The sequence below is a fragment of the Monodelphis domestica genome, chromosome 2, assembly GCF_027887165.1.
Source record: "Monodelphis domestica isolate mMonDom1 chromosome 2, mMonDom1.pri, whole genome shotgun sequence".
NCBI classification, from domain to species: Eukaryota; Metazoa; Chordata; class Mammalia; order Didelphimorphia; family Didelphidae; genus Monodelphis; species Monodelphis domestica.
Genome location: NC_077228.1, coordinates 271,834,538 through 271,847,243, shown reverse-complemented (window position 1 = coordinate 271,847,243; position 12,706 = coordinate 271,834,538). Strand labels below are relative to the sequence as shown.

Here is a 12,706-nt window from a genome sequence, read left to right as displayed (position 1 = left end):
CCACCCTCCCCACCTCCCCACCCCAGGTGCTCCCAGGGAGGTGCCTCTGTTCTCTGAACAATGGAGACAGGAACAAATTGCTTTGACACGGGCAAGAAAATGGTCTGATTAAGCAGGGGCAGCCAGGGCAGGTCATCAGAGCCTGGGCACTGGGCCCCTGGGACCAGGGTGTTCATTAGGAGAGCCCATTGTGTTCCTGCTGCCCCTGCCCCCCTGCCCACCCCTCCCTGCCAACCGCACAGGCAGGGTGGAGAAGAGAGGGGAAAAGATCCCCAGGAAGGGCCAGAGATCTTTCTCCCCCTTCCCTGCCTCTAAATCACAGGACCTCAGAGCTGGAAGAGAACTCGGTGGGGATCTGGTCCAACCTGTTCCCTTCGCTAACATCCCTGGCACAAGTTCCTCCGGGCTCTGTGTGATGAACTCCGGGAGCCGGAATCTCCGTCCTGCCTGGGCAGCCCCTTCCACTGTCAGATAGCTCCGAGTGGTGGTGCTGGGGGAGTTCTTCTGTGTATCTGCTGAAATCTGTCCATGCCCAAGACAGCCCCTGAAGGAGAAGCAGAATGAGCGGCTGCCAAGGGAGGCAAAGGACCCTCTGAGGAGATGCCCAGACCTCGCCGGCTCCATGCCAGGGTCAGGCCGGCTCTCCTCCCGGGTGCCTATTTTGAGTCAGAGACCGAAGGAGGGAGAGGGGGATTGCAGCAGAACTAGGTTAGCCCCAGGCACAACTGTGAAACAGACTGTTTATTTTTCTGCTCCCCTCCTTTCCCACCTGCCCTTTTATGTTGTAATAACAGAAACTGTAGACTGCTGGAGGCAGGGAGAGAACATCTTGTCTAGCACCTTCATTTTACAGATGAGGAAACAGAGGCAAACAGAAGTTAAGGACAGAGGTCTCAAGTGATAGAGATATTAAAAACAGCAGAGGCAGGATTCAAACTCGGGGTCCTTTAGCTCCAAATCCAGTATTATATCTGTAACGCTGATATTTCTTTTCTTTTTTTAAATTTTATTTAGTCAATTTAGAACATTATTCCTTGGTTACAAGAATCATATTCTATTTCTCCCTTTCCTGCCCCCACCCCTTCCCTTAGCCAACACACAATTTCACTGGTTATTACTTGTGTCCTTGATCAGAACCTACTTCCGTGTTGGTGTTTGCACTAGGATGTTCATTTAGAGTCTACATCCCCAATCACATCCCCCTCGACCCATGGGATCAAGCAGTTAACACTGATATTTCTATAGAAAGCCAAAATGTTTAATCTTGCTCTCAGGCCAGTGATCTCAGCTACTCTCTTTCCGGGTCAGGTGCAGGGTGTGATCTTCATCTTACAGATCAAGGAGTTGAGGTTCAGAAAGGCTGAATAAATTGAGGAGTCAGGAACATCCGAGTTCCAATTTGGCCTCAAACACTTACTAGCTGTGTGACCCTGGGCAAGTCACTTAACCTCAGTTTCCTCATTTCTAAAATGGGGATAATAACTGTTGTTTAGTCGTGTCCAACTCTTCATTACCCCATCTGGGGTTGTCAGGGCAAGGCTACTGGAGTGGTTTTCTATTTCCCTCTCTGCTCATGAGAGGGTAAGTGACTTCCCTAGTTTCCCTTGATTTGGACTCAAGAAGATGAATCTTTCTGATTTTAGACCCAGCCCTCTAGCCACTGCCCCAGGAATGATAAAAGCACCTCCCTTCCAACGCTGTTGGGAGGATCAGAGGAGAGAATATTGGCACGTATCTGGCACATACAGGTGCTGGATGAATGTCAGCTATTATTATGACTGCTATTATTCGAGGCCAATAGTCTTCTCTATGAGGTAGACACGAGTCCCTGGGCCAGAAGAGAGCCTAGCCAAGCTCCTTCCCACTGAAGACCTCCTGCCAGACCCCTTGGTCCGCTGGCTGGTTTCCTTTAATATAATTATACTATCCTGTAGCTCAGCTTTGCTTGCAGGCATTGAAGAGTTGTTGGGTGGTATGGCTAAGGGAAAAAGATCAATGATCTTGGAGGTGCAAGGTTCAGATCTTAACCAGTTTCCTCATGCATAAAATGGAAGGATTGGGCCAAACGATCTTGTCCTTTGCAAACCGACATTTTATTTTCTCATAACCACAGTCATCAGCATCTGTTTGTTATTGTTGTTCAGTCACTTCAGACTCTTCATGACCCTATTTGGGGTTTTCTTGGCCAAGATACTGGAGCAGTTTGCCATTTCCCTCTCAGGTTCATTTTGCAGATGAGGAAACTGAAGGACTTTGAATGCCAAATGGAGGATTTGATGTTTGATCCTGGAGGTGATAGGGAGCCACTGGAGTTTATTGAGTAGGGGGCAACATTGTTAGATCTGAGCTTTAGGAAAATCTAAATGGAGGATAGATGGAATGGGGAAAGATTTGAAGCAGACAGACTCACCATCAGGCTGGTGCAGTAGTCCAGGTGTGAGGGGGTGAGGGCCATCATCCAGGTGACAGTGTCACAGGAGACAAGGGGGCATTTATTTGAGATGTTGCAAAGGTGACATTTAGAATATGAGTGGTAAGAGGCAGAAAGGAGCTGAGGATGACCCTTAGGTTTCATCCAGCGTGAGGATTTGGAAGAATGGTATTGCCCTCAATGGTAATAGGGATGATGGCTCAGTGGATAGAGAGCCAGGCCTAGAGCCAGAAGGTCATGGGTTCAAAAGTGACCTCAGACACTTCCTAGCTGTGTGACCCTGGGAAAGTCCCTTATCCCCCATTGCCTAGCCCTTACCCCTCTTCTGCCTTGGAACCAATACATGGTTTTGATTCTAAGATGAAAGGTTAAGGTTTTTAAAATGTGAATAATACATTATCTTTTAATCAGTGTATTTATGGTTTTATTTTGGGGATTGGGTTTTATATGAATCTTTTTTTAAAACAATATGGAAGTGTGTTTTGCATATGTGTAACCCAGATCAAATTGCTTACCATCTCCGAGTGGGGAGAGAGAAAGGAGGGAGGGAGAGAGTTTGGGTCTTATAATTTTGGAAAATGCATGTTGAAAATTATTATTGCATGTAATTGGGAAAATAAACTATCTTTGAAAGGAAAAAAAAAGCTAATAATAACTAGCATTTAAGGAGCAGCTAGTGGATCAGTGGGCTAAGAGACATGTCTAAAGGCAAGAGGTCCTGGGTTCAAATTTGGCTTCAGATACTACCTAACTGTGTGACCCTGGGCAAGTCCCTTAACTCCCATTGGATGTCTCCTCTGCCTTAGTACCAATACATTGTATTATGAAAAAGAAGGTAAGGATTAAAAAAAAAGTAGTAGGGAAGTTAGGAAGGGGGAAAGAAATTGAGTTCTGCTTTGGAAATATTGAGTTTAAGATGTCTATTGGACCTCCAGCTCAAGATATCTAAAAGGCCAGTGGAAATGTGAAATTGGGGGATGATAGAGAAATTGGAGCAACAAGGTAGACCTGAGAATCATCAGCACTGAGATGGCCATTAAATCTATGGGAGCTGATGTGATGGCCAAGTGAAGTAGTGTGGAGGGAGAAGAGAAGAGGACCCAGAACAGAGCCTTGAGGGACACCTACACTTAGAGGGTGTCCTGGAGGAAGACCCAGCTAAGGAGACTGAGAGGGAGTAGGCTGGATAGGTAGGATGAAAACCACGAGAGAACCCAGAGAGAAGAGAATATCCAGAAGAGGGTGGGCAGCAGAAGGTGCCGGAGAGGTCAAGAAGAATGAAGATTGGGAAAAAGCATTGCTAACTCTGAAGAAAATAGTTTCAGGGGAACCATAGGTCAGATACCAGGCTGCAAGGGACTAAGGAATAAGAGTAGAGAAAGTAGAGGCTCCTGTTGGACATGGTCTTCTCAAGGGCTGAGCACAGAGGGGAGAAGACAGAGGATGAGAGCAGGGATGGAAGGATCTGGTAAGGGTTTTTGGAGAATAAGGGAAGACACGAACCTATTCATAGGCTGTTGGGAAGAAGCCAGTAGACTGGAAGAGACTGAAGATAAATGGAGATGACAGAAGGAGACAACCTGCTGGAGAAGAGGGTATGGAATGGGGTCTGTTGTGCAGATAGAAGGGTTAGCTTGGGTAAGGAGTAAGACCACCTGTTTCTGTGAGATAGAGATGAAGGAGGGGCTAGATATGAGGTGAGGAAGAAGAGAAAAGAGGAAACTCACAGTGAATGAACCCTGGGTTTTTTCCTGTGAAATATATGGCAAGGGGGAGAGCTGAGTGGCTTGGTGGATAGAGAGCCAGGTCTAGAGATGAGAGGTCCTGGGTTCAAATTTGACCTCAGACACTTCCTAGCTGTGTGATTCTGAACAAATCACTTAACCCTTTCTATTTTTCTGCCTTGGACCCAATACTTAAGTATCAATTATAAAAAAGAAGGTAATGGTTAAAAAAAAGGAAATATAAGACAAAGTTCTCACTTGAGAGAGTATGGGGAGGGAAAACCATGTGAAGTTTAAGGAGAGATGAAAAAGTTTGGAAGAGTTTCCTTGGAGAGTGGAATAGTGAATGGATAAAGGAGTTGTAGGATTGGGCAGCTAAGTGGTGCACTGGAAGGAACTCTGGGTCTCGAGTCAGAACAATCTGAGTTCAAATGTGGCCTCAGATACTTCCTAGCTGTCTGACCCTGGGCAAGTCCCATCACCCTGTTGGCCTCAGTTTTCTCATATATAACATGAGCTAGAGAAGGAAATGGCAAACCATTCTAGTATTTTTTTTTCAAGAAAACTTCAAAAGCAGTCAGAAAGTCAGACATGATTGAAAATGGCTAAATCACAAAAAAACATAAATTTGTAGTGGACCCAATCAGAGTAATTGTGTGGTTTTCTTCTCTTATGTAAAGCAGCAGATGTGTAGGAGCAAAGGCAGATGGGAGTCATCTAAAGCTGAGATTTTAGTAGGATGCAATCAGCATTGTGTTACCTGAGTCCTTCATAAGTTTTCAATTTGCATCTATGGCATCCAGGAACAGTGTGGTCTAGTGGACAGAAAGCTGGCCTTCAGAATCAGAGAGTTGTGGAATCAAGACCTGCCTTTGTTGCATAATAATGGCTGAAGGGCTCTGGGCAAGTCTCTAAATTTCAGAGAAGGTAGAAGAAATTATATTATCAATAAAATCACAACCCCAATCCCATCTCTCCTTAAGTCTCCAGGCCCATCCAGGTTTCCATGGACACTCTCCATTGAGTCAATATCAAATGAGCATCCAGAATTGACTCCAAACATTGTCTGATCAGGATGAAATAGAGTTGTTCTGAACAAGATTTCTCTTAATGAAGCCTGAGGCTCAAGTCATTTTTGACTTCCCCGTGCCATGCCTTACACTGGATTTTCTTCAAAACCCCAGATCTTTCCCCACCCTTGAACTGCTGCTACATAGCTATTTTATACTTTTTGATTTTGATTGAAATTGATTTTTGAATCTGTGTAAGATTTTAAATTTATTCTTGAGAATTTTAAACAGGGAAAAGCTGAAAAAACCTTCAACACCCAGAAGAATAAATCTTTGGTGCTTGAATTGCATGTGCTCTGGTAGCCTTTGGGGGAAGATATCTTTCTTAGGGGCAAGGGAGCTATCTTTGAAGGGATCCTTCAAATCATAGCATGAATGTCAATAAGTACTTCATAGAATTGGAAAGGATTCCAGAGGTTTTCCATTGTTCACTCATTATGTGCTCATTATGGGCACTGAGAAAGATACAAGGAAGATTAAAAATGTGTGCCCTGGGATGGCTAGGTGGTTCAGTGGATAGAGAGCCAGGCCTGGAGACAGGAGATACTGGGTTCAAATCTAGCCTCAGGCACTTCTTAGCTCACTTAACCTTAATTTCCTAGCCCTTAGGGCTCTTATGCCTTGGAACTGATACTTAGTATTGATTCTAAGACAGAAGGTGAGGACTTGAAAATAAATAAATAAAAATGCATTAAAAAAGGCAAAAAATAAATAAAAATGCACCCCTGCCTTTAGGGGTCTGGTTGGGGAGATAAGGCATACCTGTGTCCTGTGAAAAGGAAAAATAGATGTTGGGGAACAAGGAAGGGAAAAGGTGTAGAGAAGCCTCAGTACCCTTCCCCAAGCAGAGGCATTGTAGTCTCAGGAACTGAGAGTAGAACTTTTCCCCCCAACAGACCCCAATGACTGGAATCCTGGAAATGTGCAGAAGTGGCTGCTTTGGACGGAGCACCAGTACCGGCTGCCTCCAGTGGGCAAAGCCTTCCAAGAGCTGGGGGGCAAGGAGCTGTGTGCTATGTCAGAAGAGCAGTTCCGCCAACGCTCCCCCCTATGTGGTGATATTCTGCATGCCCACTTGGATATCTGGAAATCAGGTAGGCATGGGCAGGGGGTGAAGGACAGTGGGACAAAGGCTGGGCTATAGCAAACCCAAGGGGCAAGGGTTCTAGGCACTCTACTGCTCTTCCTCACTGGCCACTGCTAACCACGGTGACATTCTACCCTATGTTGACCCTTATCCTGGAACAGAACATACCAAGAAGATATATCTGGGCTCCAGGTGGGAAGTCATTTACTCTCTTCTAGGGAAAAGAGACAAGTCCTTTGATCTTGCCCCCCAAACCCATCTCCTGTGTCATCCCCATTCCCTGATATGGTGGATAGAAGACATTGAGCTTGCAGTCACAAGGATCAGGTTCAAATCCTACCTCAGTTAGTTATTAGCTGCATTGATTCTGGGCAAACCATTTAACTTGATTTCCTCATATGCAAAATGGGAGAGAAGAGTTGGATTGGTCCTTTCCAGTTCTAATTTTGTGATCCTCTGATCCAGCCCTACTTGGGGTCCCTTTCCCAGTCCTAATTCCATCTCTATCCCCATCCTCAGCACTAACTCCTGTCCTGTCTTATATCCTGCCATGTACTTCTGACCCTTAAGTCCCCACAACCATTCTAAGTCATCCTCCTCTGGACAAACTCCAACATGCCAATATTCTTCCTAAAATGGAGCCCCTAGAACTGAACCTCCTTCTTTCAGGATACCACATCTCTTAGTGCATCCTAAGATCTTATTATTGCTATCCACATTAATAACACACTTACTTTGAGCCCTGCAGTTCAGTATGGTCCAGGAGAAAGAAGGCTGCATCTGAGACAGAGGACTTGGGTTCCAATCCCACCTCTAATGGGGTAAATTTCTTTACCTCCTGGCCTCAGTTTCCTCATCTGTAAAATAAGAGGTTTGGACTTGATGGCCTCTGAGTTTCTTCCAGCTCTTGGAACAGGGTTCTAAGGTCCCTGCCTTCCTCTTCCCTGACACTCAGGCTGGTGTCTCTGTGATTCTCATCAAGCCCTTCCTTCTGCTACAGCCGCCTGGATGAAAGAGAGAACTTCAGGAGCTCTGCATGTCTGTGGTGAGACCCTTGGGAGGCTTGGGTTTAGGGAGGTAAGGGGTAGGGGAGGGGGTGCAGACAAGCCAAGACAAACCGGGAGTCCTTCTAGGCCCTCCAGGACTCAGTAGTCTATCTCTCCTCCAGCAGTAGGGAGTGAGGAGACCTGGAACAACAATGAAGTGGACTCTTCCTGCTCTGGCCAGCCTATCCATCTCTGGCAGTTCCTTAAAGAGCTCCTGCTCAAACCACATAGCTATGGCCGCTTCATCCGATGGCTCAATAAGGAGAAAGGTGAGTGGAGAATTCTCAGTAAGAAGAATGGTGGCAAGGGCCATGTTGGGCATTGGGAAATCTGAAGGCAAGTAGGACCCCTAAACAAGAGGCTAGAGGAGAGGAGGGGATAATAAGACTTCAGGGATGGGAAAGGGGCGAGAAGACATCCTCAGTTTCTTCAATCCATGCTTTTGGAAAGTTCTCAAAGCCTTAGCTATCCTGGTCTTCCTCTTCTGAAAGTTCTCCTGCTTCTCAGTATCCTTCCTTCCTAAAATTTAGCACCAAGAACTGGGTACTCTGCATAGACTCTAAACAGGCAGAATTGATCATCTCTCTCTCTCTTTTTTTTTTTTGGTACTTGGCCTCACTTAATACAATCTAAGATCATGTTAGCATTTTAGGCCTCCATATCACAATTCTGACTCCTATCGAGTTTCTAATCTAATAAGACTCCCATATCTTTTTCACACAAACCTAGCCATGCCTCTACCATCATGAGCTTATGCAATTGTTTTTTAGACCCAGATATGACTTTGCATTTATCACCACTAAATTTCATCTGATAAGACTTGGTCTTATATTTTAGAATTATTGGAATCTTTTTTAGGATTTTCTGATTCTGTAGCTACTTAATTCAACAATGTGTCATCTGCAAATTTGCTAAGCATGATATCTGTCTGTGCCTTTATCCAAATCACTGATAAAAAAAGAACAAAACAGAACCAAGGACAGATCCCACTAGAGACTTCTATTTACATTGATTTATACTTCATTATATCTGTGTTCTCGGCAAAGATCCTCCTTCCAACAAGGAAAAAAGAAAACAAACCTATTCACACCTTCTCATCCTGTGTGTAATACTTATCCATGTTCTACCATAAATTATACCAGAGAGATTTTCTTGACTAGATCTCATTATTATAAGGGCAAAAGGGTACTATCATAGCCCTTGGGCACTCACTGTCTGTTATCCTTTGGTCTCCCTGCATGCCTAGCTTCACTCCACCTCCTTTACTGGTCATACAGCTTTTTGATTTTCTATTTTACAAGACATAGTTATGACCAGTATCCTTCCCCTTCCACTCCCAGAGAGCCATCCTATATAATAAAAAGTATTTTTTTAAATCCTTACCTTTCTTAGAGCCAATATCACGTATTGGTTCCAATGCAGAAGAGTAGTAAGGGCTAGGCAATGGGGGTTAAGTGGCTTATCCAGGGTCACACAGCTAGTAAATGTCTGAGCCCAGATTTGAATGCCCTATCTGCTGTACCACCTAGCTGTGTTCATGGCATATTTTTTTTCTGGTCTTTCCTTCACTCTGTATCAGTTCATACAAGTCTCCCCATGTTTCTCAGAAATCCTCATAGTTAGAATTTCACCTTCATATTACACTGCTGTTCAAAATTTCCTGGTCAATGGCTATTCACTTTTTAGAGTTGTTTTTCCCCAGCTACCACAATAATTCCTGCTTGGCTTCTTATTCTTTTTTTAAGTTCTGATTTAGTTTTTAGTTTTTGTTTTTGCTTTAACAAGTTACTGTTTTGACAGCTGCTTTGTGAATGATCCCACACATCAGTAACCATCCATTTTCTGTCCGTTCAGTTATTGCTATTTTCAGAGTTTTTGAAGGATTATTTGGTACTCATCTTCTTGAGTAACATATTCATGATATATGTTTTTTGTGTAAGCTGCAAGCTTTCAGCCTTTTTGGTTTCTTGATCCTGAAGCTTATTTTCCAACATATTTTCTACCAGCCTCCGCTATGCTGACTATGACACTGTAGCCAACAAATGTTAAGTTGTCTTTTATTGTTCAATCCCATCAGTTGTGACTCTATTTGTGTTTTCTTGGCAAAGATATTAGAGTGGTTTATCATTTCTCTCTACAACTCATTTTACAGTTGAGGAAGCTGAGGCAAACAAGGTTAAATGACTTGCCCAAGGTTACACAGCTAGTAAGTGTCTGTGGCTAGATTTGAACTTGGGAAGATGAGTCCTCCTGACTCCAGGACCAACACTCTCTGTGTGCTACCTAGCTGCCCAACAATAACAACAAAAGTGATATTGTCATATAATTACTCTACCTCTTTCCTCTCTCTGCCTCTGATGTTATCAATATATAAAATGTTTTTATTTTCATGTTGATCTTTTTTGCTTATACTCGACATTAGCAATGCAAGGGGGTTGGCTTCCTGTCTCTCACAAAGCCAGTTTTTGTTGCCTTTGCCCCACATGACAAAATTAGCTTCATCTTCTATTTGATCTTAAAAAAAAACCAACAACCAAATAACCCTTACCTGCCATCTTAGAATCAATGTTGTGTATAGGTTCTAAGGCAGAAGAGCAATAAGGGCTAGGCAATGGGGGTTAAGTGACTTGTCCAGGATCATACAGCTAGGAAGTGTATGAGGCCAGTTTTGAACCCAGGGCCTCCTGTCTCTCTGTCTGGCTCTCAATTCCACTAACCCATCTAGTTGCCACCCTTCTATTTGATTTTGCCAAGGAGAACCCACACACCATTCTCCCAATTAGCTGCAACTTCCTGATATTTTCCAGTTACCTTTATTGTGAGCATGTGAAGATTGATGTAATTAATTTCTTCCCAAAAATTCTGATTAATTTCCTTCAGGAGTGATCCCTCCTGGTGATTACTGGACAAAGATGGCACATTCAGCAATTAGGAGAGTTATAGGTAATCTAAAAATAGGCCTTTCCCCAATATTCTGCCAGCCTCACTCACTACAGGAGAGGAAGGGGCCCATATGGAACTGAGGACCATTTTGTGCTTTTCCTTTTTTTTTCAAGGGTTCCCAGGTCATCACCAAAATATTCAGCATACTGGCCCTCATTTGTAAAAGGGGGACCCTGGAGAAGGAAATGGCAAACTGCTCCAATGTCTTTCCCAAGAAAATCCAATGGACAATGTCCATGGGGTCAAATAGAGTCAGACTCGATTGAACAACAACATCATGAACTCAAGTAGTGAAAAGGATGTAGGTAGAACTCAAACTTGGCTTTGAAGAATGGCGGAGATTCAGCTTACAGCAAGAGCAACTGTAGGGAACCATTAGAAGAAGCTTCTTGGTGGAACAGGTTGAAGGAATGCCAAAATGCATAACCAAGAGAAAATATACAATTTTGCCCCATCCTAGAAAGTGGATTTAAAGGAAAAGGGCAACCTGGGAGTTATCCATCCTTAGTGGTTCAGATATAGTTTTGCCTGAAGGCACAAAGATGGACTCATAGACTTACGAGACTGGGGATACTTTTAATTTGCTTAAGGGCAGTGGAGGTTTAGGAGGAAAGAATATCTGCCCTCCCCTCCCAATCAGATCCCTCCTTTGTTTCCCTTCTGTAGTTTGGTCTAAAGCAAAGACCTTGGTCTGACTCTCCAAACACCTCCCCCAACCAAAATTCTCAAACGGATCTAAATGAACTCCATCTCTCTTTCCTTATCTCTCTGTTCTTCACCCTGGTCTCCTACCCTGATTCCTTACATTCACATCACAAACATTCTCCAGGCATTTTCAAGATCGAGGACTCAGCCCAGGTAGCCCGGCTGTGGGGCATCCGCAAGAATCGCCCGGCCATGAACTATGACAAGCTGAGCCGCTCCATCCGCCAGTATTACAAGAAGGGGATCATTCGCAAACCTGACATTTCCCAGCGATTGGTTTACCAGTTTGTGCATCCTGTCTGACTGGGAGCATCTCTGGGTACCGGCTGGGAGCCAGAAGAGGGACAAAGCAAGACTGGTGCCCTGATCTCATCCCACTGGCTTACCTCTCCCTCAGCTTTGCCCCCCCAACCCCATCTGAGGCTCTGCCTACTCTACCCAGAACCCCCTGTCCTGAGTCAGAGCCACTGGGAACTGCGCTCAGGCTAAGGGGACTGGTAAGGCTCCACTCTAGATTGGCTCCTTGCCCCAGCTCAGAGCTGAGCCCTGTCCAAGGTACAAGGGGCCTGTGTTGGGGAGGGCTTCTCTTTGAACAAGCACAAATATATTCCTTGGGGACTGGAACCCTCTGAGGGTGGGGTCTTTCTCTGACCAAATTGCTGACCTGACTCTCCTCAAAAAATGTTCACCTGCTCCCATACTTACCCATGAGGGAGAGAGAACACACACACACACACACACACACACACACACACACACACACACACACACACACACACACACGAACGCACAGGAGTCCCTGGGACCCAAGACTTCCTTGGAATGACCTCACAAGGGAGGACTCTTCCAGCTCTTCCTTGTTGCTCTTCCCATTCCCTAGGACCTCCCTGGGACCCCAGCCCAACAAGAGTCTCCCAGGGCTCCTTGCTGCCAGTTATCAGTCTCTCTATTGACAATTCATCTCATAAAGGTTCACTGGGAACCTGGTCTGTGCTTGGGCTTGGTAGGGGTGGGGGTGGGTGGGAGGATGGGTGCTAGGGAAATCCAAGGCTCCTCCTTGAGTTGAAGGAAGTTGCAGTCTCATTGGGGAGGTGCCCACATATACATATACATACATGTGTACAGAAATAAAAAATGGCAATCCAGGACAATATGTGCCTAAGTACAAGCTAGAAGGATTTAAAGGAGGGAGGCAAGGAGGGGTAGATTGTCTGTGCTGGGGGAGAGAGTTGCCAGGGAAGGCTTTTCAGAGGAAGAAGATGAGGGGGGCTTAAAGGATGAGTTGGAATTTGGAAAGGAGTTTGGGAGAATGGGGGTGTATGGGCCAATGCAAAGACATAGAAATGAGCATGCTAGGGGGCTGAAAGGAGAATCTGCCTTTTTTTAGCTCCAAGCCTGGTTCCCCTTGAATCTCTGGAGTTTGATATAAAGCTAGGATCTGGGGTGAGGTGAGAGGGATCATTCCCCAAGACCAAGGATCAGGGTGGGGAAGAGGTCAGACCAGTTTTTCTCCTACTTTTCCTCCCCAGCATAATCCTAAGAATCCCCAAGCCCGAACATCCTACCCAACTGACCAATGTCTGCAATTATGAAAAATGTAGGTGCCTCTCTGTCTAAAACCCAATACATACCCTTGTCAAAGGAAGCTTTTATCATTGAAAACCTTTGGGAGGAGGCAGTATGGTAATTCAGTGGATAGA

The 12,706-nt window shown here is 44.8% G+C and overlaps 1 protein-coding gene across 4 annotated transcripts in view; it reads left to right on the top strand.

Annotated features, from left to right (window-relative positions):
* SPDEF (SAM pointed domain containing ETS transcription factor) overlaps window positions 1-12,311 on the top strand; it is a 53,673-nt gene extending 41,362 nt beyond the window's left edge. The window contains exons 4-7 of one of the 4 annotated variants that reach the window (XM_007483705.3): window positions 6,122-6,319; window positions 7,313-7,357; window positions 7,484-7,627; window positions 11,131-12,311. In XM_007483705.3, the coding sequence (XP_007483767.1) occupies window positions 6,122-6,319; window positions 7,313-7,357; window positions 7,484-7,627; window positions 11,131-11,309 (566 nt within the window). In that variant the 3' untranslated portion in view covers window positions 11,310-12,311. Of the gene's footprint in view, window positions 1-6,121; window positions 6,320-7,267; window positions 7,358-7,480; window positions 7,628-11,130 lie in introns of all 4 variants that reach the window. The other 3 variants (XM_001369752.4, XM_007483704.3, XM_007483703.3) reach the window with 3 other exon arrangements.
* Window positions 12,312-12,706: the final 395 nt, after the last annotated feature.